At 33.7% G+C, this 27995-nt stretch overlaps 1 protein-coding gene across 2 annotated transcripts in view; it reads left to right on the top strand.

Moving 5' to 3' along the window:
• Positions 1-27995, top strand: part of LOC111146567 (CUB and Sushi multiple domains 3) — a 1261269-nt gene that overhangs the window by 1228311 nt on the left and 4963 nt on the right. For both annotated transcript variants that reach the window (XM_022502159.1, XM_022502160.1), the window contains 8 exons: positions 1671-1844; positions 2930-3003; positions 11442-11553; positions 13825-14004; positions 15927-15992; positions 21688-21846; positions 23992-24104; positions 26658-26745. In XM_022502159.1, the coding sequence (XP_022357867.1) occupies positions 1671-1844; positions 2930-3003; positions 11442-11553; positions 13825-14004; positions 15927-15992; positions 21688-21846; positions 23992-24104; positions 26658-26745 (966 nt within the window). The remainder of the gene's footprint in view (positions 1-1670; positions 1845-2929; positions 3004-11441; positions 11554-13824; positions 14005-15926; positions 15993-21687; positions 21847-23991; positions 24105-26657; positions 26746-27995) is intronic.

Consider the following 27995-nt stretch of genomic DNA (forward strand, 5'->3'; position numbering starts at 1 on the left):
AAATGTTTATTTTACCTGTGTTACTTTACTCTGAAATTTTCCCCTAAGTTTATTTCATTGAATAGTTATTTCATAATTAGCATTAACTTTAACTCCTTTAAAAAGAAAACAAAAACTTCCTAAAAAGAGGTTTCAAAATTCAGGTCTCTCCTAGAGTTTTGAATTTCAGGAAGAGTCTCTCTTTGTACCTTGAGCTTAAGACTGAGGTATTCTGTTTGCCTGGAACATTTCTAGTTTATTCCTGTTGTCATAGTTGATGTCCTGTTCAGTTAGTGGTTTCCTCTCAGCCTCAAAAATATCTTTGGTTTGCAGCATGCGCCATCCTAAGGGAATATTTATACTTAAAAATGTTTGGATATTACTGTTTGTTTGCCTTATTAGGGGCATAACCTTTCAGGTGCTGAATCTGCAAATTTTAAAAAAATCAAGTATGCTTTAAATTGGTTAAAATGATAAAAAATATGTATTTTTACTACAACAAACAAATTGAAAGCATATGTTATCTTTGTCTAGGTTATCTACTAGATTTGAAACCATCTGATCTCATTCCTTATACTTCGGCATGCTCATTCTACTCCAGCTTCACTAGCCTTATTTTTCCCCCAACATGTTGGACATGTTTCAGCATAGGGCTTTGGCAGTGCTATTTCCTTACCTAAATGATCTCCCTTGGCTATCAGCATGGCTAAATGCTTTGTTTCCTCCAGATCTTTCATCAGTGACGGACGCCCTTGCCACCTTGTTTGAAACCCACCCTAGCCCTCACCATTTATCACACCCAACATACACAGTCCATATCTCCTTCTTCCCATACTGTTTCTCCACATGGGACTCACTACCTTCCCACATGTTACTTTTCTACTTATTATATTTATTTATTTATTTTTGTTTCCCTCACAAATACATAAATTCCACAAGGGCAGGGACCTTAGTTTGTTTACCGATAAATTTAAGTGCCTAAAACTTCTTAGAATAGGTTCTTTTAGTTGTTAGGAAATATATGTTGAATGAAATAGTGTATCCAATTTGTTTAAAAATTCTGTCAAGATGGTATCTTCAACAGTTTTGGAACATTGAGATTCCTTGGTTTGGTATAGATTGGACTCTATTGGTCTTCTTTAATCTTTAAAAAACACTAGAAAATCCCTCACCATATTACAAAGAGGAAGACAGCAAAACACTGGGGTTATGAGCTTGAGTGTTCAACAGATTACAACAGAACAAATAAGTGTATCTGTTATATACACATAAAAAGAGCATTCTGGAGAGTACACCCCAGATCATTATGGGCTGGCTCTTTCTGACAGAGCTTTCTGTGAATCACATGCCTTTTCAGAAGTATACCCCAACTTCACAATCAATTTGCATAAATGTGTGGTTTGATTCTGGTCAATACAAAACAACAACAAAAATACAAAAAAAATTCTGTAGTTATTAAGGTGGTCTACTAGATGGAAAACACCTCAATTGGACTTTTTTCAAATATTATGCTGATTTGTACATTCAGTATTTATTACATAGACAAAAGCTAAAAAAATTTCTTTGGGATACATTAACGTGAATAACATGTCACTTTAGTTCAATATTCCAGTTATTTTCATCATTTTTCTAAACTGTTACTCTGATGAATCCTAAATCCTTGCTATAAATATCTTTCTTTTCATTTCCAGCAAAGTTTTGTGGTGACCCTGGTATACCTGCCCAAGGGAAAAGAGAAGGCAAAAGCTTTATATACCAGTCAGAGGTTTCATTTAGCTGCAATTCTCCTTTCATATTAGTGGGATCAAGCACCAGAATATGTCAAGCAGATGGCACTTGGAGTGGTTCATCACCTCACTGTATAGGTAATATTAATTAAAGGATGATTATTCTCAGTAATTTTGTAATTACTAGATACTAGTAATGCATTATTAGTATATATGTATTAGTTATTTTCTCTGTCCTACAAACTATAGTTAAATATGAAAAAACAAATGTAAAATATAGAAGCAATTAGAGGACACTGAAAATGAATACTATTAAAACATATGATGTTGTATTTAGCATTTAAAACTTCCCAGAGGAACACTCAAAATAACTTTCTTGTTTATCAATAAATTGAAAAATAAAAAAGCTCTTAGATTAGTAGCATTAAGTACTAACATTTGTATATATTCTTATGATTAATGAATCATAGTCAAATGATATTAAACTTGCTCCAAAAATTCATAAAAAAGATACATTGATGGGGCGCCTGGGTGGCTCAGTCAGCTAAGCATCCAACTCTTGATCCCAACTCAGGTCTTGAGCTCAAGGTCCTGAGTGCAAGCCCTGCACTGGGCTCCATGCTTGTCATGGAGATCACTAAAAAAAAAAAAAAAAAAAAAAAAAAAAAGATACATTGATTTCAAAATGGCTCTGCACACATTTCTATAGTCTTAAATTAATTGCCATGTTTGGTAAATCAACCAAATAATCTGCCATCAAACTAGTCAACTCAGACACTACTAGTTTTACCATTTTTATACCTGAATCTCCTACAGGTGTCCATGACAAATGCAAATAACTAAATCCTGTTTCTGGAAAAACTCTTACTTCTTGAGGGGAATATACCTGAGATTATAGTTTAGCAAAGTACTTGAGCAAATGTTTTATATCTGTGTTCTTTTTTCATATGCTTCATTTTTCCTTAATGTTTTTATCCACCTTTATATTAGAAGGGTTCAGATTTCAAGAATTGCATAGTTTGTGTATATTACAGTACACCTGAATAAGATTAGCAGGCTTCTGTCCATGGGAAGACGCTATTAGATTTATACTCTTTATTATTACCCATAGTCCTTTTCATTAAGCCCCAGATAACTCAAAATTGTTTTGTATTTGAGAAATATACATTTAAATACCATTACAAATTTTAAAGGAATATTATGTTTATAATCTTCATTTTTAGAACCCACCCGTACCTCATGTGAAAATCCAGGAGTCCCAAGGCATGGATCTCAGAACAATACGTTTGGTTTTCAAGTGAGTACTTTAAAAAATATTTCTACTCGATATAAAACTAGATCAAAAGGCTTCTTTGATTCATGTGCATATAATCGTGTTGGCAGAAATAGAAAACATGCTTATATCTGTATTCATAACTGTATAAAAAAGGGTAAAAGGCAACAAAAGCTTGGAAGTAAAAGAAATTAAGAGAAGAAAAATATGGTTTAAGAAAAGAGCCTAACTGATCATAACAATAAAACAAAAGAAAAATTGAAGACAGCTGTGAGCATAGGAAAATCCATAAGTAATAGCTAGAACATAAGAGAGAGCTAAGTAAGAAGAAATGAGGGGATGAATGGATAAATTCTAAAGGTGGATGTGAGAGAGTGAGGAAAAATAAAGATAAAAGAGGTTATTTTGCAAACATATAAAAATATGGTTATTCAACAAAGCAATTAGATTAAAATATGTTTATCTTATAATGTGTGTATAATACTAAAGTATTTTTAAACATTTCCACAGACATGGGAAATTTCTGAGAAAATAATTTATCCCCAATTGCTGGATTGTTACATTGGAATTCTTCAGCATGCCCAGTCATGTGTGGTTGACTTTCTTATTTTCTTTTTCTAATTTAGATTTTATGTAGAGATTCAGCAAGTTTTTCATTACAGGAACCTTAGGGGAGCCAAAGTGCATACTGACTCCATGAGGAAATAGCCAATTTACTCATTACCCAATTGCCTTGTGTTGCAGACTTTTCTAAATTGTACTATTTCGTGTGAAATTCAGTGGGAACCTGAAAAACATCCATTTCTAAATAAAGTATTCATCAAAGGTGCCATATTTTTGTTGCTAAAAATAGTTTCCATTTATCTACAGTTCAGGCACAGTATGAACATTGATTTGATGGCATTTCCAATTCTTCCGGTTTGCCTCAGGGCTGTCTACATAAGACAAAAATATAAAAAAAGGTGTCTCAGTCTCCATTACATTGGTGTTTTCAGAAAAATTTAGATTCATATCTTTATAAAATGTTTTATCAATTGATCTAAATCCTGAAAAATGGACAACTCATTAAAGAGAATTAGTCCTCATCATATAGATGAAGAAACTGGAACAGAACGTGACTTGGCTTTGATGACCAAGCAATCAGTGACGGTATCCTGAGAGAACACAGAATTGTGGTTAGTGTTTGTGCACTAACTCAGGTGATTTTCTGAAGAGTGTGAGTCCTTTCTAATACATACCCTTTGAAATAATGAGAATGGAAATGAGTAAGAATGAATTTAGTACAGTCGTCCAATGAAATGAATAGAATCATTTATTCTGCATTATAAGAATTCTATCATAACCATTGAAAAATGTTCTCCCAAAGTTAATCTAACCCTAAAAGTATATTATTTGACAGTAGACATGCATTGGATCATCATATTCTACTCAGATAAATATGAATAGACTAGAATTTCAAATATGATAAACTTTATATAATTACATTAGTCTTTTTTAAAAGGACAAATGATATACTGATTATGTTAAATTAGGGACTTCAGCTTTCTTACATGCATATGATTGGTTTGTGTGTTTATATGTATATATATACCAAATATATTTACTAAAACTATATGGAGCCAATGGAAATTTTAGAAGTTTATATAATCCTAACTGATAATTAATGTATTGGTACATTCCAAATAGAATTCTGGAAAAACCATTTTTATTGGTTGCGAAAAACTTTTGCTTGCAAGTTAAGAGAAGCTATTTGAGATAGCTTAAGCCTAAAAGCATTACAAGCCATGTGCAGGTTTGTCAAAGACCCCAAGGAAAGGGATCTAGGAAAGACCTATCAAGCCCAGGATCTAGCAACTGGACAATAGGACTCAGTCTTTTCCACTACTCTATGTTTGCCTACTTTGTTTTTTCTTTTGGAAATTGGATATATGACAAAAGCTGCATTTTTCTATTTATCTTTCAGCCACATAAAGAAAATAATTAATTGTCTCAATCTCAGTTCCAGATTTCTAGAGAGAGAATCAGAATGTCTCAACTTTTGTACCTACATCTGATTTGATCAGGTGGACAACAGTGGCTTAAATAAAATTATAGCTGTTAAGAAGTTGACTTCTGAGAGGGACAAGAGAAAGGGGGAAGGTTATGAATTACACAAGCACTCAAATCATTTTCTTGATTTTTTTCTTTAATATGTTTATTCACTCTTTTTCTATATAGATTATATCATAGATTTTTGGACATAGATATTATTACCTGTTGCTAGAGATGACAAAAACTCTCATTTTGAAAAAAGTACTCAACGTAATTTCTGTTATATCCAAAATATTGTAAGCTGGAATAATGTTTGGCTAAAGATAGATTGGTAGTGAAGGAAGCAGCTGTCAAAATGATTGATCCAACATCTAGATTAATTATGGAATAAATGCCAGACACACGTATTTCACTGACAGCTGTATCATTCTTTAAATTGAGCTGTGAGTTTGGAGGACAACATCATTAGGAGTTAGGGTATGTTACATTAAAGTTATTATAGTTATGAAATGTTTTTAATCTGACTCTAGATCTATAATGCCAAGACATTGAAGAGTAAGATTTTTAGCGCTACCAAAATAAAGATGGTGGTGATGTATGATTTTCAGATTATAATCTCAATTAGTACATAAGTACATTGAATGGGACAAATATGCCACATAGTGATTTATTGCTTTTAAATGATGACCATGACATGAATTTTAAAACATAAATCAAGTGTTCTTAATTAAAATATGATAATTTTTAATATAAACTCATAGGATATCTTAAAACTTAATTTTTCTAAGCCAGGAACCTCAGGGCTGATATTGATGCTCAGTGAAATTTCCTTGCATCTTATCTTAAGCGTATGTTTTCTCCCTTCAATTTTATGATCCTGCCTTTCTACATCGTTTTAATAATAAAACTCTATGTATGCCTTTTTTTAGAAGCTACTTCATTTTTTCTTGGGTAAAATGTTTAGTGTAAACACATAGTAAAAAATACAAATAAAAAATGGTTGTTAAAATATACTACAGAGGAAGTATATAAATTGGGAATTCTTAGTTTTATATATATACATAAAATATATGTATGCTACATAAATATATATTAAATATATTTTATATGTGATGTTAAAAATCAGACACACATAAATACAATGATGAAAATTCTAGGAAAGCAAAAGTCATTTGCTATGAAATATCATGAAAGAGAAAGATCTTACTTAGAATATTCTAAATTTATACAAAATGTGTATTATGCCTTGATTAGCTATCTAAGCTTCATGGCTTAGGAACTGAGATATAACATTTAAAATAAAGAAATAAAAAAAGAAGTAGTTTAAAAAGATAAATTATATTTACTAAATAGACATGTCTTATAATTTTATAATGCTTTCACACAAAATACACTAATTGGGTCCAACTTAAAGTGATTTTTATTCAAACACTGGCTGCAGTTAAAACAAAATAGAGAAATTTTAATTCCTGATATAAAAATAATATTCAATATTTTTGCATTATATATAATTAGTTATATAAACAGAGCACTTTTATTGGTAATTATTGGTGGGAAAATTGTACATGAATTATTTTCCACAAATTTTTTGAATTAGATAAAGGAAAATTATTTGTTTCTACAAATATTTTCAAATATTTTTACAAATATAATCAAATTATATTATGCATGTTAGAAGCTAATTTAGAATCAGAAGGACCTCTTATCACAAGTTGGAAAGGGTGAACAACTATATGTAAAACATAATATTAAGTGGTCTTATAACTGGAAAGGCATTTATTAATCCACTGATATTTGAAGAAAGTTTTGCTAATTGATTTAACTATAATAAACACTGAACAAAAAATTAATCAATTATTAAATTTGTTAATTTCTACATATATTAGATATATAGTATAAGTATTTGTGACTGACAAAAATAGTTAGTACATAGTTATTTGTGAACTTGAAAAAATAGATAAAACACATTTAAATAGATCTTACTTCTCTGGCATCTGATTAATATCTAAAGCAGTATTTATGATGACTTCAGAAAAGTTTACAGAAATAAATAAGGGAAAAAAGTCTTACAAGTGAAAAAAAAGGGCTATGTAATCCAACATATTTCTTATATCTTACTAACATCAAGTATTAATGAAATAGCCCAAATGTACCCTTCAAAGAATAAATAGTGATTTAGCTTCCTATGTAAAGTATGGCTGGGATATCACTCTTCTTTAAGAAACTATAGACGTGTACCAATGTGGATATTCCTGGGAAGTCACTCTCCCCGGGCTCTGTCCAGGTGGTGTACAGGGAATAAATAAGGCTCTGCCCCATGACGTACAGTCCCTTTCCATGACGGAGATAAAGCCAGGACTTGAATCTGTGCCTGCTTATTCCTACAGCTTCTCAGAATCCTCTGGACTATGACTGAGGACACAAACCGTGCAGGAAACAGCTCTCTAGAGCACCCTCTATCTGGATGTAGGTTGATCGGAAAGAAAAACCTTTTATTGGCGGCCGTACTATACTGGATTAAGCTCTTGCCCACCTTGTTTCTCAGTGATTGCTCAGAATTGCAAATAAATTGATTTGAGGAGAGAAGAGGAGCCTCACCTAACACTGGCAGTTAACTCTTATCCTTTTGGGTCCTTTATTTAGCAGAGAGAGTTGGTAAAATGAATGATAAATGCTCTTTTATAAGATGTGCCTGGAAGTTTGGAAACTTGGGCACATTTGACCTCTTTTTCAAACTATCCTTTATACTAAATTTGGGGAACAAGTTCAATGTTCTGTAGGACAGGTGACCACTGAAATATGAGGTATACAGACAGCACTGAATTATAGGCCTGTCTATTAAAACAGTCTGGTCCTTTGACCCACAAACCCAAAGATTCCAGAATGCCTATGAGGAGAAAACTTGTCTTAAGGAAATTAAGATACTACCTGGTCTTTTCTACTGTTCTCAAGTAAACTGGGTTTTCTAACTACGTAAGAAAGAAAAGAAAGAAAGAAAGAAAGAAAGAAAGAAAGAAAGAAAGAAAGAAAGAAAAAGAAAGAAAGAAAGAAAGAAAGAAAAGGAGGGAGGGAGGAAGGAAGAAAGAAAGAAACTATAGACACGTTAAATCTTTTTAAGTTAAGTAATCAAATGATTTTGTCATTTGTCACTAAATTATTCATCCTCATTCCTTCAGTAGATCTAAGATTTTCAAGAGTTCTTTGTGCACACGGGTGAGTAACATAGTCCCTAGTCTAGAGAAACTAACCTCTGATATGTGGGTGATTTCATAGGATAGATGATAACATTGGCAACTTTGAAAGTTGTTAAGGGAGCACATAAAAGAAAGTTCTCCCAATCTGTTGCTGTAGGGAAGCCTTTCTAGAAATGTCTAAGCTAAATCTTTTAGGGTAAGATCTAGGGAAAAAAAAAAAAAGTAGGGAAAGACATTCTACGCAGGGTAAACAGCATGAAAATATGCATGCAAAGGGCATTACAAAAATTCAGTAATATAAGAGCACAATTTGAGTAAAAGTAAATGGTCAGTGATGAAGCGAGAGAGATGGCCCATGGTCAGGTTATAGGGGCTTTTATCTGTCAAGTTAACATAATGTAATTTTATCATAGTAAAGATTTTAAGAAGAAGAATTCTAAGGTCATACTTCCATGTAGATCACTCTGACTTTATTTGACAGAGATCACAAGTAGGCAGAGAGACAGGCAGAGAGGAGAGGGGAACAGGCTCCCCGCCAAGCAGAGAGCCCGACTTGGGGCTCAATCCCAGGACCCTGAGATCATGACCTGAGCCGAAGGCAGAGGCTCAACCCACTGATCCACTCAGGTGCCACTTCTTTTTTTTTTTTTTTTTTTTAAAGATTTTAAGATTTTATTTATTTTGATCACTCTGACTTTATATGGAAAACAAATTTAATGTGTTCAACACTGGAATAATGGAAACAAGTTAGAGGATTATCATAACTATAATTATGATTATTATAATTATGACAGTAGTTCTCAAAATGTCGTTGCTGACCAAGCAGCAGCAGTATGATTTAAGAACTTGTTGGAAATAGTGTCCCCTAGATCTACCCGGTCAAAAACTTTCAAGGGAGGCTCATCTATCTGTGTTCTGGTAAGTCCTCCTGATTATGATATCTGCTAAAATTTGAGAACCAAACCTGTAGAAAAGATATTGAGGACTAAAGCGGGACATATAAGTGGAGAGACAGAGGGAGACAGTTTAAGATTTAGGAAGTAAAATGATCAATATCTGGTGGTAAATGAATGCTTGGAGATTTATGGGTAGAAGATGGCAACCATTAACTGAGGTCTACGGTAAAGTAGGATTGCTGGATTGGTAGAGGTAATGGGTTTTGTAAAACTGGTTCAACTGAAAAACAGAATTGCCAAGTTTACATGATCAGTCATATAATCTAGTCCATATGAGAAAGCCAAAACATACAACGCCATATTGCATAACTTCAAAGTATGTGAACTGTGTGCCCTGGAGCACAATTTGAAGGATTTCGTTTATGTTGAATACAGGGTGAACAGAGCTCCTGGAGTTGAACGGTGTAGTGGCCCTGGGCAAAATGGGTTGTCAAGGGCATAAGAGATCTCCTCAAAGCTATCATGAGGGTTTCTTGGAAGACACAATGTAAAATAACTGGAAGAATAAAGGTTGCTATCAGAGAGTGACAGTTGGAATGGAGAGTCTGTGGTATAACACAGCTCTGGGTAATAATGAGAATATGAGAAATGGTAGCATTTAGCCACTCTCAAGGTCCAAATGGAATCTTGGGTCCAATTCTGTCACTTGAAGCTTAGTCTCCTACTGCTGTGGGAGGTGTGAGTAGGAACTAACTGAGAAGGAAGGAAATGGGGTATTTGTGAAATGTGCTAAGAGGATTACTGATCATTCTCAGCCTCTAGTTGCTGGGGAAGGCTGAGATGGAAGACACTAAATATTCCTCACCTTGTCCTTCAGCAGTAATCATTTAATAAACCCTGATGATTTCTTCTTGTAATCGTAGTTTGAGTAAACAACATCCTTCCCAAGTCTGATGCCACAGGTTAATTCAGCTTTTATTCTTTCAAATTTAATATGGCAGTGCTGGCTTCATGATTATAATTACTGCTGGTCATTCTTTTTGTTTAGTAGTTTCTTTATGCAGTGGCTAATTTAATTTTCAACACAAATTTTACGTTCTCTGAGAGCTTTAGTAACTTTATGTTTTCATTAAAAAACTATTTCAAATGCCATAGCCTGCCATTTGAGACCCTTCAGAAACTGTTCCTACATTTATCTTTGACTTAATAATTAAAGTTGGAATTTATTTAAAACCTATGTGCCATCCATGAACTGAGCAGATTATATGTCCTATTTCATTTAATGCTTAAGACAAATCTCAAGACAAGTAATATTTTCATCTTTATTTACAGATTAAGTCTCCAAGAGGGAGTATAACTAATTCAAGCAAGATCAGTTTCAGAGTTAAAGCCACATACACATTACTCTGGGGTCTACTTTCTTTTTGTTGTTGTAGCTCACTGCTTCCCACTTTACCCTCCCCAAACCCCTAAAGTCCCAGCTCACTGTGTGAACTCTTCATGCCAACCAATCAAATGTACTTTTCTCTAAACTATATGACACGTATTTTAACCTTCATACATTTTCTCACCATGTTCTTATCTTTTCTACTTTTATATCAGTTGTTCTCAAACTTTATTGTTCATTTAACAAACCCTGGAGGGCTTGTTAAAACAAGACTGCTGGTCCCCATTCAGAGTTTCTGATTCAGTGGGTCTGGGATAAGTTCCCAAAACATGCATTTCTAAAAAAGTTCCTAATGATGCTGAGGTTACCGGTCTGGGGACCTCACTTTGAAAACCATGTTCTGTGCATTTATCAAAATTCACATCCTTAAAAGCTTAGCTCAAATTGCATGTCTTCCAGCATATATTTGTTACAATCACAACCTTTGCATCTAAATGCCTTTGATTCTAATCTCATACTGCATTTACTGTCTTCCATATTCATTTGCCTCTTATGTTGTTATCTTTTTTCTCTGTCTTCATCCATCTTTATTTATTTATCTTTATTTAACAATCTACCTGTCTGTCTTGTGTTTAGATGAACTCATTGGCCTTTTGGTATCTCCCATATTTTCTTCAAACTGATGTGGAAAAGGCACCTATGCATGCATTGAACACTCAGATATTTGATGGTGATATATATATATAGATAGATAGATAGATAGATAGATAGATAGATGTTTTTTCTTCAGTCTTGATTTCCTCCAATTTTATTTTAAATCCGTTTTAAATATATTTTCCTTCTAGCTTCTACCATGAAGAATTTCTTTTGAAAGCATTTTCTCATCCAAGGTTTTTTTCTATTTGTTGCCATATTTGAAGCTTCATTGGTATGTTTCTCTGTAATTTGCTATAGGTAGGAAGTGTTGTGCAGTTCCATTGCAAAAAAGGACACCTTCTCCAAGGGTCTACAACACGCACTTGCCTTCCTGACCTCACGTGGAGTGGAATTCAGCCTGAGTGCATACGTAAGTATCGTGGCTAAGAAATTATACTTACCACAGATAGGAATTTATATGCATTTTTTTCTTACAAGTGGGAAGTAAATCTATATCTACACAAAAGATGTTTTACGTGGATTTTTTTAGATTATGATTAAACATAATTTATGTATATAAGTTTATAACTATATCATGACCTTAGGGTCCATTAAGGAGCATTCTTTCTAAAGAAGTCAGAAGGCACAAAGCACAATTTTGGTTTTTTTGCAAGGCTCCTATAATTGTGTTCAGCTTGGTCATCTGATAATTTTAGATGATTATTAGTTCATCAATTCAGAGATTTGAACCTATGACTCAAAGGTATGCTGAAATATGGAAGACCCCAATTTAGTACTTCTTAAGCCTTTATTACTTGTGAGACTCTCTGAGATCCTGAGGAAAGATAGAAACATCCATGAGAGGAAATACATATGAATAGTTTGAACAAAAATTTAAATACTACTTCAGTATTTCCTGGGGCTTCTAAAGATGCACTGACCCTAAACTTGCCTTATGGATTAAAGAACAAAGCCCAAGGTCATGAAGCTGTCTTTTCTGGCTTACAGTTAGAAGTAAATTTCAGCTGGTGAATTAGTTCCCTCTTTCCCTCCCACTTTCTCCTTTTTATCTTCTTTCCTATCTTTTAAAATCCTGAGCACCTTGGGAAAAACAATAAAGAGTAAGCAGGAGTAGAAATACTCATCAGGATTTGCTGAAGTCTAAAAAGTCCTGTGAATGTTCTCTAGCCTTGTTCAGAACCACTGGAATGATCACGGGAGCCCCCTGTGGACATGCAGCTTTCTGAAAAGCAACGGAACACTCCACTGAGAAGTCATTCAAATGCCTGGTTGGCTGATATTTAAATATGGCAAGATTCCTTAAAAGCAATTCAATAGCATGCATACTTTGGAACCTGTGTGACATGTAACTAGGTATTTCATAGTAAACCAAAGTTCTTTGATGACTTCTATAAAGAACATGATGATTTAAAAAGAGTTATTACTGAAAGCATCTCAGAACTTCTACTATGTGCACAATATAAGGAATAACTTAATTCTACCTGTGCATAATGTGAGGATTAATAAACTTCCCCTTCCTGCCCCCCCCAAAAGGATGTAGTAGAGGCAGACTATTTGTGTTTATACTTAGCATATTTCCTCCATAGGATTAAATGTCATTAATGGAATTATATTATGCATAAAACATTTAACACAATATTTATCACATAATATTAAAAAAAAATCTTAGCTCTTATTTATACCTCTGCAGAAGTATAATCTCCACTGGGAAACAAATGGAAATTTTTTTTCCAAGCACATTTTTATACAGAATAATTTTTTCAGAGACAAACTTTTAAGTACCCATATCCATGAACAAAAAATGATCAGAAACGCTTTCTGATTTAGGGAGAAAATTTCTTGCAGCATCTATCTCTGATAATGGGATGCTATTTATGTATAAGACAAAACAGTGAAACTGGGGTCAGGCCAAGAAGTGGCATAAGTATGAGTAAAATGGAATAGAGGTAGCAAATCAAGAGTGGAAGGCAGCTTGAAGAAAAGGAGCCAGAAGTTAAAAGAATGAAAAGATACTGGTACTTATGAACCCAAAACATGGCCAGAAAATTCCACATGTAAAAAATTATTAAATTATACTTTCTACATTAACAAGTATTAATGTCAGAGTGATATACTAAATGAATATATTTAAATATATATTTATATATATATATTTAGAAATATATTTATATATTATTTATATTTATAAATTATTTATATATTTATATATAAATATGTATTTAAATATATTTAAAATATATTTTTAAAATTTAAAATAAATATGAAATAAAAATAATAAAATAATATTTCATAAACTGGTATAGAAAATCTGAGCTTGACAAACTTTGAAAGGTATCTAACTACAGGTCTTCTTAGATCCTTTAAAATGTTAATAATTATTGAGACTCTCTAGAATAGTAATATATACTTATGAGCTTAATTATCCCCGGTAGGTCTCCCCTGTTTAGCTTCCCTTTTAACATCTACCATGTTCCACAGATGACTGCTTAGAACATGTTAGCCTATGAAATTCATATGTATATTGACATTGATACATTTTCTTTGATTAATTAGAATAACTATGCAAAGGTATATTTATATAAAGTCATTAACATGCCTCTAATATATATTGTGACTCTCATCTCAAAATTTTCTTAACATGTCTATAAAAAATGAATGCTTTTCTTTTTTCTTAATATAGCCCACAGCTGTAAACAACCAGAAACTCCTGCTCATGCAAATGTAGTAGGAATGGACCTTCCGTCTCATGGCTATACACTCATTTATACCTGCCAGCCTGGCTTCTTCCTAGCAGGTGGAACAGAACATAGAGTGTGTAGATCTGATAACACCTGGACTGGAAAAGTTCCTGTTTGTGAAGGTAAGTTTTCATTATAGAAGCTTCTAACAGAAGCTATTCTATGAGGTCAGCCTCCCTAAGATGCAAGAGACAAAAACTCAACTCAGATTAGGTTAGCCAACTCCAAGGGCAGGCACTTCTTCATTCAGAAGCACAGAGCTATTATTGAGATCTTGTTATAAATTCTTTTCCATGTTCTGTTTTTTTCTTCTTTATTTCTTCTTCTAGTTACTTTATCATGGTAGGTGTATTAGTTTTCTGGGCTGTTGTAACAAAGCACCACAAGCTGGATAACTTAAAAAAGCAGAAATTTATTCTCTCAGAGTTCTGGAGGCCAGAAGCCCAAAATTAAGGTGTTGATAGATCCATGCACCCTCTGAAGTCTCTAGGGAAAAACCATGCTTTGTATCTTCCTAATGTTTGGCAGCTTCTGGCTATCCTTGGCGTTCCTTGGCTCATAGCGGCTCCATACCAATTTCTACTTCCATCTTCATGTGGCTCCCTTTCCTGTCTATCTCCGTATGTCCTCTCCCCTTCTTATAAAGATACCAGTCACTAGATTTCAAGGTTATTTCATATGAGGAACACTAATTAATTATATCTTCAAAGATCCTATTTCCAATAAAGGTCATATTTGAGATTCTCGGTGAACCAGAATTTTAAGGTCCATTATTCAACCTACCACAGTAGGGAAAATTGCTCCCAGCATACCTTTTGATTTAGAAGAGTTTTTGCCAAAACTTCTTGGTCAGGAAAACACTATTGAAGAGTCTGATTGTCAAGTTTAAATGGAGCCCACCTCCCAATCTGTTAGTCAACCAGGGTGATATAGGGAAGTGTCTACTTCTCTTGCTGCTTTATCAGGACAATCCCCCTCTGGATAAGATATAGTGAGTTTACTAGAGAAAAAAGACTTAGGTGTTCACAGATGGGAATAAAGGAAGTTTTTCTAGAATTCTTGATAAAGTCATCAATAAATTCCTTTTCCTTTTTCTTTTCTTTTCTTTCCAGCCCTTTTAATTCCAGTTCTCTTGCAGCGCTCATGGATGTTAATGACCTTCTTTTTGAAACGTGTTCCCTCTCTTCTCTTAGCAAGAACACTACTTGGTTTATTTTAAAATTTTCATGAGATTGAAAGATTAAAAGTCCATTTAAATCCAACAGAATTTCAATAACGTTTTTATCTATCCACTTTGCTGTTTATCATCACTACTAAGAAGGTTAACTCAGCATTATCTCTAGATGGGGACTACTGTAGGAGCCTCCTAACTTCTCTGCCTGTATCAATATCCCTTTCTTTCCAAATTGTTCTCTTAGAATGAGAGTGCTGTTCACCCAAATTATTTCCCTTAAAACCTTTGAAAGACATTATATAGTTTTTCAGAAAAAGATCTGCCTTTATACAGTCTACAAGCACTGAATGTCATAGCTCCCATAATTTTGCAGTCATATCTAGCAACCCACGTGATTTCCCTGCTTTGAACTACCTTTGGTTTGGCTTAAAACCTTAGTTTTAACTCTTTAGTTTTGATTTTATCCAATTTCTTATAACACCATGGACCACCTTAGCAAATTTTTATTTTGAAACACATATCCTACCAAATTATTTAAGGAACATACCCTTAGCCTTCAGCAACCATGTTGCAATCAACTGTTTACATGTTGGTTTACATGGTTTACATGTTCTTTAAAATAAGAAAGAGAATCCTGAAATGATAAGGCAGCACTAATCTTTCCCTTGTCCCACTGGACTATAATGGAGTAATTATTGAAGTCATTAGCTGTACAGTGGAAGTGTTGAATAGGTACTGAGATGTTAGGATGAACTGGACATTTTGGAGAAAACTATGCGATATGTCAGAGATTAAAATTGATAATGCATCACTGTGTGTGTTATTAATTATATTAACTTTTATAAACCTTTTACTTTTTTTTTTCCATAGCTGGTTCCAAAATACTGGTGAAAGATCCAAGACCTGCACTAGGAACACCCAGCCCAAAGCTAAGTGGTTAGTGATTTCAGTTATTTTCCCAGAAGTGATGATTTCTATGAAGTGATCAACCATTTTATTGACAAAATAAACATCATTTAGAAAAATATATATTCAGTATGGGAAAACCATAAATTTAATTAACTATTTGGAATTTGAAAATTTTTATTTTAAGATGTTGAATTTTAAGGAATGTAATTCTGAGACATGTTAATATTCCAAAAATAATGCTTATAGTTCTCTCTATAAAATATCCCCAGGAGTATCTGAAATTGACTGTACTATATTGCAATGCTTTATTTAAAACATTTAAACAAAAAATGAGATGCTTGAAATATAGATTTTTAAAAAGGGAACAAAATACACTTGAAATGAGAGTAAAAGTTCAGCAATTTTAGTTATAGTTTACTGATTTAAAGACCAAAATTTTAAATTTAGTCATTAAAAACATGGGCTGTTCAGTCCTACAGCCTTAATGTAATTGCTGCGTTACACACCCACTACACTATGACTTTGGAAAGTTATTTTATATATCTGAGCCTCCATGTCTTTATCTATGAAAAGAAACAGGGTTTAGACTTTTATAAATGAATTTCATGAAAATGAAATGTGAAGTACTTAGCCCATAGTAAGACCTCAGTATGTATGAGCTCCTTTTTTTAGTATTAGTCCATATTTTATTTATATGATATAAATTAAAAGCTATAGGGATGTCTGGGTGGCTCAGTTGGTTAAGCCGCTGCCTTTGGCTCAGGTCATGAAACCAGGGTCCTGGGATCGAGTCCTCGTCGGGCTCCTTGCTCAGCAGGGAGCCTGCTTCTCTCCTTGCCTCTGCTTGCTACTCTGCCTGCTTGTGTGTACTCTCTCTCTCTCTGACAAATAAATAAATAAAATCTTTAAGTTAAAAGCTACAGATAAAGATTAAACATTTAATCTGTACCTTGAAGACAGATTTGGTCTCATTATTTTAAGCCAGAAGCAGTGTTAGTTCCTAATTTTAGTTGTGTTTAGAAGTTCTCAAGGTACATGCTGTAAAATTGGTGTACCCACAAAAGAAAAATCAGTCTGAAACACTGATTTATTCAACATGCAGTGGTAATAGACTGAATGCCATGAGGGCAATCAAAGACTATGGCAACATAAGAAAGTTTAGCAATGGAGTCAGAAAACCACAGTGGTCTATCAATACTTTTAAATTCTTAACATTAGAAAAGTAGAAAGCCTCAGATTTAGTGAATTAAGTAGTCCTGTTAAGAAGATATGTACTACAGTATAACAGAATAACCAAAAGAAAGCAGAAAGTCATTGTAATGATAAAAACGAAAAAACAATCCCCCTCAAGGGGGAAGAATTGCAATGGAAGAATCTCAACAAAGCCAAAAGTAGTTCTTTGGAAAAAAGAAAAAGTAGAATATTTCTGGCAAGACTGATAAAAAATAGAACAAAATTTAAATAATATAGCAAAAGGAAATATGAACATAACCGCATAGAGTAAATTAAGTCAATTATAATTCTATTTGTGGAAAACTATCAAAAATAGTCAACTTTTTTTAAAAATGGACAAATTACTAAAAAGAATATTTTACCAGAGCAAAAGAAAACTTGAATGACCCTATAACAGATAAATTAGGAGTTTAAAACTATTTCTACAGAGAAAAACCAGGTCCTTATGGATCAACCGATGATTTTTGCCAAATTATAGAGGAACAGAACGGATTATCTCATTTTATTAAAAAAAAAGTCTCTTCCAGGGGCGCCTGGGTGGCTCAGTGGGTTAAGCCTCTGCCTTCAGCTTGGGTCATGGTTTCAGGGTCCTGGGACTGAGCCCCACATCGGGCTCTCTGCTCAGCAGGGAGCCTGCTTCTCCTCTCTCTCTGCCTGCCTCTCTGCCTAGTTGTGATCTCTGTCTGTCAAATAAATAAATAAAATCTTTAAAAAAAAATCTCTTCCAGTCAAGAAATCTAGGTGGGGTGCCTGGGTGGCATATGAGGGCTGCCTGGGTGGCATAGTAGGTTAAATGCATGTCTGTTGGTTTGCAGCTCAGGTTGTGATCTCAGAGCCATGATCTCAAGGTCATTATCTCGGGGTCATAAGATGGAGCCCCCCGTGGGGCTCCATGCTCAGCAGGAGTTTTCTTGAGAGGCTATCTCCCTCTGCCCTTTTCCCAAAGCCCCAACCCTTTCTCCCTCTCTCTAAAAAAAAAAAAAGAAAGAAAAAAAAATCATTCTATGAATCCAATATAATTCTAATAACTCAGAAAGACATTATACAAAAGGAAAAATTACAAGTCTGTTTGTTTGACTCAGGATGTACAGATGAAAATATCCTACATAAAATCTTAGCAAATCAAATCCAAAATCATAGTATAACAGAAAAACCAAAAGCTGACACGTCAGAACCAAATTGGATTCATGATAGATATGCAGGGATATTTTTATATTAAATAATCCTTAAAAATATTCTGTTAAGATTAAGAAATTAAATTTTATTAAGAAATTTTCTTAATTCTTTATTTTTTTAATTATTATTTTAAATTAATAAATGAGGAATTTATTATTTTAAATTCTTTATTAAGAAATTAAAATGCAAATAGTTTTGATCAGCACAATACCTGCACAGAAAATATTTGATAAAACACAACACCTATTTATAACTTCAAAAGACTTAACAAATTAGAAAGGAAAGGAATTTCTTTAACCTCAGTAAAAAAGATTTATAAAACTTCAGAGTAAATGCTACTTTCAGTGGGAAAACATTAGAAACATTTAATTTGAAATCATGAGTCACTGTGATTGGATTACTCCAAAATAACAAGAATGAAACTTGGCGATTGTATCAGAGTCAGGAGCATGATACTACATTTGAAGCAATACTATGCAACCTGTGAATTAAAGTTTAAAATCAGACATCTTGAAAGGAAGGATCATGACATTTTAGACTTTACTGATACCCACATCAAAGGGAGTGGGATGACATTTTAGAATTTACAAAGAACTGCCAGACTCACATTCATATTTAAATACCAAAATAGACCTAACAATAGAAAGAAGTATGATCATTCCCATTGTACACGGGAATGGAAATGACCAGATGGTGTCGGCTTTGCCCAACTTGAGTTGCATCTCTCAAAAGGTAGAGGGCAGTAGTGGCGTGTTTGAGCCCACAGGTAGAAAGAGGTTCTTCACAGACAATTCTGCGCATTCACCCAAACTTTGCATTCAGCCATGTCATATTGGTAGGACTTTGAAATCTGCTACTGTGGTAATATTTACATCATAAAAATAAGCAAATGCTGAACATCAGCTTTTTTGTTTGTTTTGTTTTGTTTGTTTTTCAGAAGACCCAGTTGTTAAACATTTCCTTCCACATTAGTGATTAAACCTGATGTTATGTACTTGGCGGTGGCCACTATCTGGTTCTTTCCATTGCTCTTTTCTCCTGCTGTCAAGGTTCTCTTTCACCTTCTTCAACCAACACTAATTCCCCTAAGGGCTATGGATAAGATCAGCAGATGTCATAGGTTTTCTTTAAAGGTTCAGAGATAGCAAAGAGTAATCACAGTCCATTCTGGGTGGAAATAAACAATCAGACAGACAATAGCACTTACTTACTGTCTACTATTTGCAAGGCACTGCCATTAGAATATCTTTCTCTCTTGCTCCTGCTTTTTCCTGTACGACTGAGAACCTATTACCTCCAAATTCCAGGTCTTTTTAGTGCAGGGCAATATAGCTTGTCACTCTCTCCTGCAAACTTGTTTTAGGTACACTTTCCTTCACTAAAAACTTTTACATGCTTACCAGATCGAGGGCTTTTTACTCATTCACTCTATCAAAGTTTCAGTAAGACTCCTCCAGACATACATAGAGTAACATTCCCCTATAGCATACGTAGCTGTGCAGTTGGAGGTTTGGGGAGGGAGTGCCACTCTAAGGATGACTTGGTAGAATCACAGAACCAGACTATGGACCATTCATTTTACTAACTACATGTCTGCTAAATATATATTTTATTAGCAATTATGTAGTAAGCTCTAAGATCCACAGTTTTCCTATTTTATCTGAAAAGTAGCAGCAGCAGCAGTAGTAGTAGTAATAGTAGCAGCTAACACTTAGCTAAACACTTCACTTTCCTTATCTCATTTACTCTTCCCAACAACTCTAAGTTAACCTCATTTTAATCATGAGGAAATTCAAGTTTAGAGACTTAAGTAATCTATGCAAAACCACACAGTTTATAAATTGCAGAGGATGGACTTTATTATTTATTTGTTTATTTTAAAGATTTTATTTATTTATTTGACAGAGGGAGAAAGAGCACAAGTAGGCAGAGAGAGGAGGGGAAGCAGGCTCCCCACTGAGCAGGGAGCCTGATGCGGGACTCGATCCCAGGACCCTGGGATCTTGACCGGAGCTAAAGGCAGTCCCTCAACCAACTGAGCCACCCAGTCACCCGAGGACAGACTTTACTACAAGGATCCTAACTCCAGGGCTAGCAGCTCTAACCCTTTAGCTGTATTGCTTTTGAATTACCATAGAACAAAACATGTGTAGAAATATTCAGTAAAAACTCAACTCTTTAGCGTATTTTGTATTTCATGGGTTTTTTTATTTTTTGTTTTCTTTTTTTTTTTTTTTTGTCTTCAGGAGTTTTGCTCTTTTAGTTCACTGAGCAGAACACAGGGAATGTAACCCCAGTCTCAATGATCTGGCGATGAGAAGTGGGATGTGTGTAGTGAAAACCAGGTGACAAATTGTCAATGCCTTATTAGGAAAAAAAGGCTTTCCCCTATTCTGTCATTTACTCATTTGCACAAATAGGCAGAGCTCCCTGGAATTGCTGCTTTTTGGAGATGTACTTTATTGTGATGTGTATGATTAATGGAAGCTTCTCTTAGGTATTTTCAGGATCTGAGTAGACTTTGCCATCCTTGACTTGTATAACTATAAATTACATAACAGATTTATATAAATATAATGCCTTATGTGGTTATATCTAAAATAAAGAGCATTCCTTCTTTAGATGAGAGTTTTATAACATTGAGGATCTTATTTGATTCTACCACAATTCATCTTTCTCCCATGAGAGTTGGGCAATTCTAGGGACAATTCCTTTATTTTTAAAAATACCTGTAAATTCAAAGCTGTCAATATGGTGGAGCCCTGTTCTTCCTCAGGAGCATCTATTACTAAAATAACTGGACTCAGTATTCTGTAAAGGGGACAAAGGAGCATCTCTTCTAACAGTCTTTAAGTGCTATTCTGCAAGAGGGAGGTTTAACTCTATGCTCTTGCTGCATAATCTACTCATTCTGCCAGAAGAAAAGCAGGCCTCTTGGGACTTAAATATAGACTGATGTGGCTCAGTAAAATCATTTTGTTTTTCCTCTGAAAGATGTTACTGGAGGAGACCAAATATAAGTATATTTGATGGTTAGCTGGTTCTGAATATAAGCCTTATGTCTTTAATTGGTGCTGTCTATCTTTGATTGATGACTCAGGTATGAGTACAAATATAGGTTATTACAGTTTGGGTTTATTCCAAAAAACTTGAAACATGTATATGAAGAATTCACTTTATATTACACATTTCACATTATTGAGTGTTTAGCAAAATTTCATTATTCAATAAACTAATATTCATTAATCTACTTCTTAATGTTTATATTTATAGGGCACCATAAAATTAATATGTGTCCTTAATCTCTTCACAGTTCCTGATGATGTGTTTGCCCAAAATTATATATGGAAAGGCTCTTACAATTTCAAAGGAAGGAAACAACCTATGACCTTGACAGTTACTAGTTTCAATGCTTCCACTGGGAGAGTCAATGCTACACTCAGCAATAGCAACATGGAACTGCTACTTTCAGGTATCATGTTAAAGAACAGCAAACAATGCCTTCATGCCTTCACCTCCATCATTTTATCATTTTTATTAGTGATTTTTATACTGTGAAATATTTGTTACATTTTAATGACATTCATAATTTATTCAGAAACAAGGCTTTCTGATTTTTGGATGGATACATGACTATTACTACAGAAATGAAAAGCTGATTTTGAAATAAACTCGCTCATGAATATTTTGATGTAGCTAGAATGAGGCATCATGAAATAGAAAAGAACTTTTGATTGGAATAACTAAATTTTTCTGTATTCTCATAACACCAAAGAGACCAGATCAATGACTTACAACCTATTTTATGGGCACAAAATCCTTTCTTCAAATGAGAACATTTCACTGCACACCATAACTGAAGACAAAAAAAGGTAGAGCTATACTATTTTAAAGAAGCATAAGGGACCCAGAAACCTATCCAACTGCTCAGCCTTCTCAAGTTTCTATGTCCTTGATGTAGGGCACATTTCCCTCATTGTGTTACTTCTGTTTTTTTCTGACATTCAGATGTTTTCTCAAATGTCATCTCATCAACAGTACTCCCAATGATCCTATCTAAAGTAATATTCTCATTACAAACACAGACATAAACTCTTAGTCTTAGACACTCTTATCCTGTTTCACTTGCTTCTTTTCACTATTTATAGAATAATATGGCAATACATGATATGATACGACATTATTTCCTTGTCTATACTCCAACAATATAAGTTCTAAGAGGGAGGCTCTTTGCCCTCCATTTCATTACTATACCTCAGAAATTAGAAAAGCATCTGGAACAAAATAAGCCTCAGTGAATATTGTCTAAGTAGTGAATTTAAATTATTGAATGATTCTCCGTTAAGCCCAAAGTAAAAGTGTCAGAAGCTAATATGTATTATATTTTAAAAACTATACACAGTTACAGTAATATAGATTGAAAGAAGCTTTTTATTAACAAAATAAATTCACTTAAATAGTGATACTGATTTATTTAACTTTGAGATACAACTTTTTTCTTTATTTTCTATAAGAGCCTGCAAAAATAAGTGTATGCTGAATCTAATCTAGAAAAATCTCAAAATAAATTCCCACAAATATAGAAAAACCAGCATAAATAAATTTGCTATCACTGTCTCCATGTAAATCAACTGTAACTTTTTCCCAACAATATTATTTTTTATTCCTTTTATGTCTTTCCCTATTAACTGTAACTTACTTTAGGTCAAGGTCTATGTGTCATCTCTGTATTCCCATCATATTATTATGACACCTTATTACACAGGAGAAAGATTAAGTAAATGAATGCATAAGTCCAATTTCAACCATAAATTAATCACAAAATTTTTCCTTAGAGACTTCTGTCCTATTATTCCCCTAAGTACATTTATATTCCAGCTTATTCCTACTCTTAGGATACTCACTGTTTAAGAAAAAAAAAAAAAATCATTGTATATATGTTTGCTTTTCTCTTTTATGCCATTATCTATATTTACCTACTTAAACTAAAGACCCTACTTGATTTTCAAGACCCAGTCCGAATGCTTTTTTTTTCCTTAATAAGCATTTCCTGATCACTCCATTGTAAAATGATCCTTCTCTCTTCTGGCCTCTTATTTATTTTTTTAATGTATTTTGTTGGATATATGTCTGACTAACATCTACTTCATTGGAAATGCTTTTAAGCATCCTATCTTAAGATACATATATATTCTTCTCTGTGGCTCCAGTAGCACCTAGAATACTCTTTCAGAGGTGGCACCCAATTCATTATTAAGAAAAATATCAGGGATTTTAACACTTGATGTATATCTTCAAAGATTTTAAATTTCTTTGGGAGAAGAAGTTATTTTGTTTACAATATCATGGAATGATTTTAGTAAAAACAGTAATACTTAATTTTAAGAGCATAGGTAATTTAACCCCACAATTAAGATTTGAGAATTTCCGCTGAGGGATTAACATATTTTGCAGGATTTATAGAAAGCATTATGGATGAAGCTGGTCTCAACTTGGCCTTGTTTGATTTCTTTTCCTATGACATGTATTACATGATATATTTAAGGAGTTAAAGATAATAAAATGAAACATAATTATTTACAAAATTCGTAGACTAAAATGTCCTTACATTTTACAGGGGTATATAAAAGCCAGGAAGCTCGCCTGATGTTACATATCTACCTTATTAAAGTACCAACTCATGCTTCTGTGAAGAAAATGAAGGAGGACAATTGGGCCATGGATGGCTTTGTAAGTATAGTTGTTTAAACGTCTACTGCCGATGTTAATAAACAATTTATGCTATAATTTGTCATTAAGATTCCAGAAAAAGGTAATTTTCTAAATTTAGCTAATTTTAAACACACATGCACGTATAAAATGGCAAGATTACTATTATGGGTAAACTATTTTGAAAAAAAGATTCAGTGTAAATACTTAGTAATCTAGAATGTTAAACCTAGGATTACTGGATTCTGATGAATTTTGCTAACTTTTGTAATCTTTACATGTATGAGGGCCATATAGTTTTTTAGTGGTTTCATCGAATCTATTTGTCTATGGTCAGTACTATGATAAATAAATCTGGATAAAATATAATTCATTCTTTGTCTGGATCCACTGTTTAAGACCTATTTAGGCTATTTATGAAATGCATCAGAAAAATTAAGGATGCCCACTACATTTAAGCTTTTTTATCTAAATTTAACAGATTTAGAATACTTTACAAAATATTTAGAATATTTTATAAAGTTGTTTATGAAAAGGAAGTTACGTAAATTACTTCATGTGGAAAATGGTTACCATAGCTTCACAGTGGAATCACCCTGTCCTATTCAGCCACTTATGTGAATGGAGTTTCTAAATTGGGAGTTGGAAGCAACAAATCTTCTATTCACATACTCCCCTGGAGTCTTTCCTAAAAAACAAGCAGGAGAGCTCTGACTACATCCTAACAAGTAACAAGTCTTCTTTTACAAGGAAGACCTAGAGGGAAAGAAGATAGTAGGTCATAGGCTTCAGTAAGTTTAGTGCCTGAGGGGAAAAAAAAAATGTTTATCTTATTTCTCTATCTGTGCCAGTGTTCGTGGAGTTGGAAACTAACTCATGTCTTCAATGCACTCAAATTGTGTAATTGTATTATTTCATCTAGGAAGCAAACAAAATGAATTCATTCATTTACATATTAGAGTTTGAGCTCTTCATTTGAGGAGGATTTCATTTTTAAAAATGACCATGACCAGAATATGATGTCTGATAATAAGGAATAAATCACTTCTTCTGACATGCCAGGGTACTATGGATGGATTGGTATGATAGTTTGCTTTTTAGGGTGAGGATTCTAGGTGCTTTACAACTTCTACAATAATGTACAGGACTTTGGTAACTAAGTAAAATAAGCCCAGAGCAAATTCACATTACTAGTTAACAAGAACACTGAAATACATCTATTTCTGTTTTGTTTATGAGATCAAATCGCAGTACGCATATATTTCTTAAATATAGGATTTTATATACATGCAAGATGCATGTTATAGTCAGCTTTTACAACATTAGACAAAATCACAAAATCTCAGAGTCAAAGGAGTATTTTATCATTTCTCCTGTATCTGGGGTTAGTTGTGGGTGTTCCACTTGAGGCTGTGGTAGCAAGTTCAGGTCTGCTTCAGGTATCTTATTCTGGGGCCCAGCCTGGAGAGGCAGCAGCTACCCACAGCATATTCTCTTGTCAGAGGTCAGAAGCTCTGAGGGATAATGTGTTTTAAACATCTCCACTGAGATATAAGTCATATACCCTATAATTCACCCATATAAAGTACACAATTCAGTAGTTTTTAGTATATTTGCAAGTGTGTAACCATCACCACAGTTGACTTTAGAATATGTCTATCACCTCAAAAAGAAACTCCACATCCTTTAGCTATCACCCTACCCATCCATCCCTCATCTCCACCCTAACTCTAAGCAACCATAAATCCATGTTCTGTTTCTATGGATGTCTTTGCTTGGGATATTCTTATTTATGGAATCATACAATATGTGGTCTTTTGTGACTGGCTTCTTTCACTTATTATAATGGGAAACATGCCTCTTAAGGCCTGGGCTTAGAACTGACTTCTTGTTAATTCCACCCACATTCCATTGACCAAAGCAAGTCACAGGACTAAGCTCAATGAGATGGGAAGATTGGTGAGAGGGAGAGAGGGAGGGCATGCTTGCTAAACAGGAATAAAAACTACAAAGTACAGTTTTATTATATTTAATTTTTTAGAAGATTTTATTTATTTATTTATTTGACAAAGAGAAAGAGAGAGAGAGGGAACACAAGCAGAGAGAGTGGGAGAGGGAGAAACAGGCTTCCCACTGAGCAGGGAGCCTGATGTGGGATTCTGTTCCGTGACCCTGGAATCATGACCTGAGCCAAAGGTAGACACCCAACAACTAAGCCAGCCAGGCACCCTGTTATATTTTAATTTTTAATTGATCATTTGCTTTATTCTCTTTCATCATATCATTGCCCTTTTTTTTGACAGCAGGTTTCTTAGCCTAAGAGAAATCTCTACATCATTATAGTAATAACAACCCCCTTTTTCTAATATCCTAATTACTTAAAAGTGAAAATTCTGATTTTGCTTTTAACGATGGCAGATTTACACAGTGTGCTATGTTTTACGTAGGAGGAAGATACAGAGTTAGGAACTTTGCATAACATTCATTTGAGAGTAGAACTGAATATTTATTAAGGCTGGGAAAATATAGCTGTGTCCAATCTTCAGATTTAATCAACCTTATAAATATTTTTAGGTTTCTGCTGAGCCTGATGGAGCTACTTATGTATTTCAAGGATTTATTCAGGGCAAAGATTATGGGCAATTTGGACTACAAAGACTGGGTAATGTATTCATTTTCATTTTCATGTAGTTACTTTATTACTCCAGACATCATAAGACAATACAGTGGATTCTGTACATTAGGCACACTTCCTGCACTTTGAATTTTGCATTGTCAGGATTATACATTGATACATTTGATAGCCTTTTAAATAATCTCATTCTTCAAAATATTGATTCTCCATGTACCAACCCTGTACAGTGCTTGGTTGTTGTCATATTTCTAATAAATATGACACACTGTCTTGCCCTTAGCAAGTAAAAAAGAGAAAAAGTGATGCAGATATAAAAGAAAATATTAAACTGTAAATTATTTTATTTTATCCAGAATTGCAGTACTTCTCTTCAGTTTGAATATTGTTGCAGCTTTCTTTCTCTTTCAAAAATGTAGTGGCACTTTGAAAACATCATATGGTCTGGAAAGGGAAAATAACTTTGAGGAATAGACCCCATTTGGGGGCTTTATGCTATTCAGATATGTAAATTTTCTGTAGTAGGAGGCACAGGTTTCAACATTCTTCTCAACTCTTCTAGAGTGTACACAGACATTTAATGGTCTTGCTTGAATATAATTATTAACATAGCTTTTGGTATGTAACTTTCCTAAGGTATATTGTCTCCCATTATTTTATTGTGGTACTGATATATAAAGAATAAATTCAGGCTCTAAAAAGTACTATTTGATGTTTATCTTAAAAATTCCATTACTTCGAACTTTTACATAAATATTCTGAGTCCCTGAAAAATAAGGTAGAAATAAGGTATTAACTTTTAACCTGGACTAAGGTGTGATTTAATTGTATATAACTCTTTATCAGAAAGGGAAATGAGCTTTCTCTAAGTGAACAATAACAAGATGTCATTTCAGATAATGTCTTGCCTAAAATTGTGTTAGTTTGAAAACCAGATAAAACATTTGTTAACACAGTACATTAACATAGTTGTGTAATTTAATGCAAGATGTTTATGCAAACTATTCCCAAAAGCATCGCACACACTATATGTCTAAAACAGAACCTATTAAAAAAAGGAGCTATTTCTTTCTGGGGAAAATAAAAGCAAAACACAAAATACAACCTTTCCATTATTTTCTCTCCCCCGATCCTTATGCCAACATGTTAACCAACATGATTCTCCTCATTTCCTAATTTTGCTAATGTCTTTGCCATTTACTCACCCCCAAGTAGAACCCTTCTCATTCTGTGCCCTCTTACATCTTATCCTCACAGAAAGGTTCTATTGCTTTTTAACT

The sequence above is a fragment of the Enhydra lutris genome, unplaced genomic scaffold (assembly GCF_002288905.1).
Source record: "Enhydra lutris kenyoni isolate GAN:26980312 unplaced genomic scaffold, ASM228890v2 scaffoldscaffold14, whole genome shotgun sequence".
Taxonomy (NCBI): Eukaryota; Metazoa; Chordata; class Mammalia; order Carnivora; family Mustelidae; genus Enhydra; species Enhydra lutris.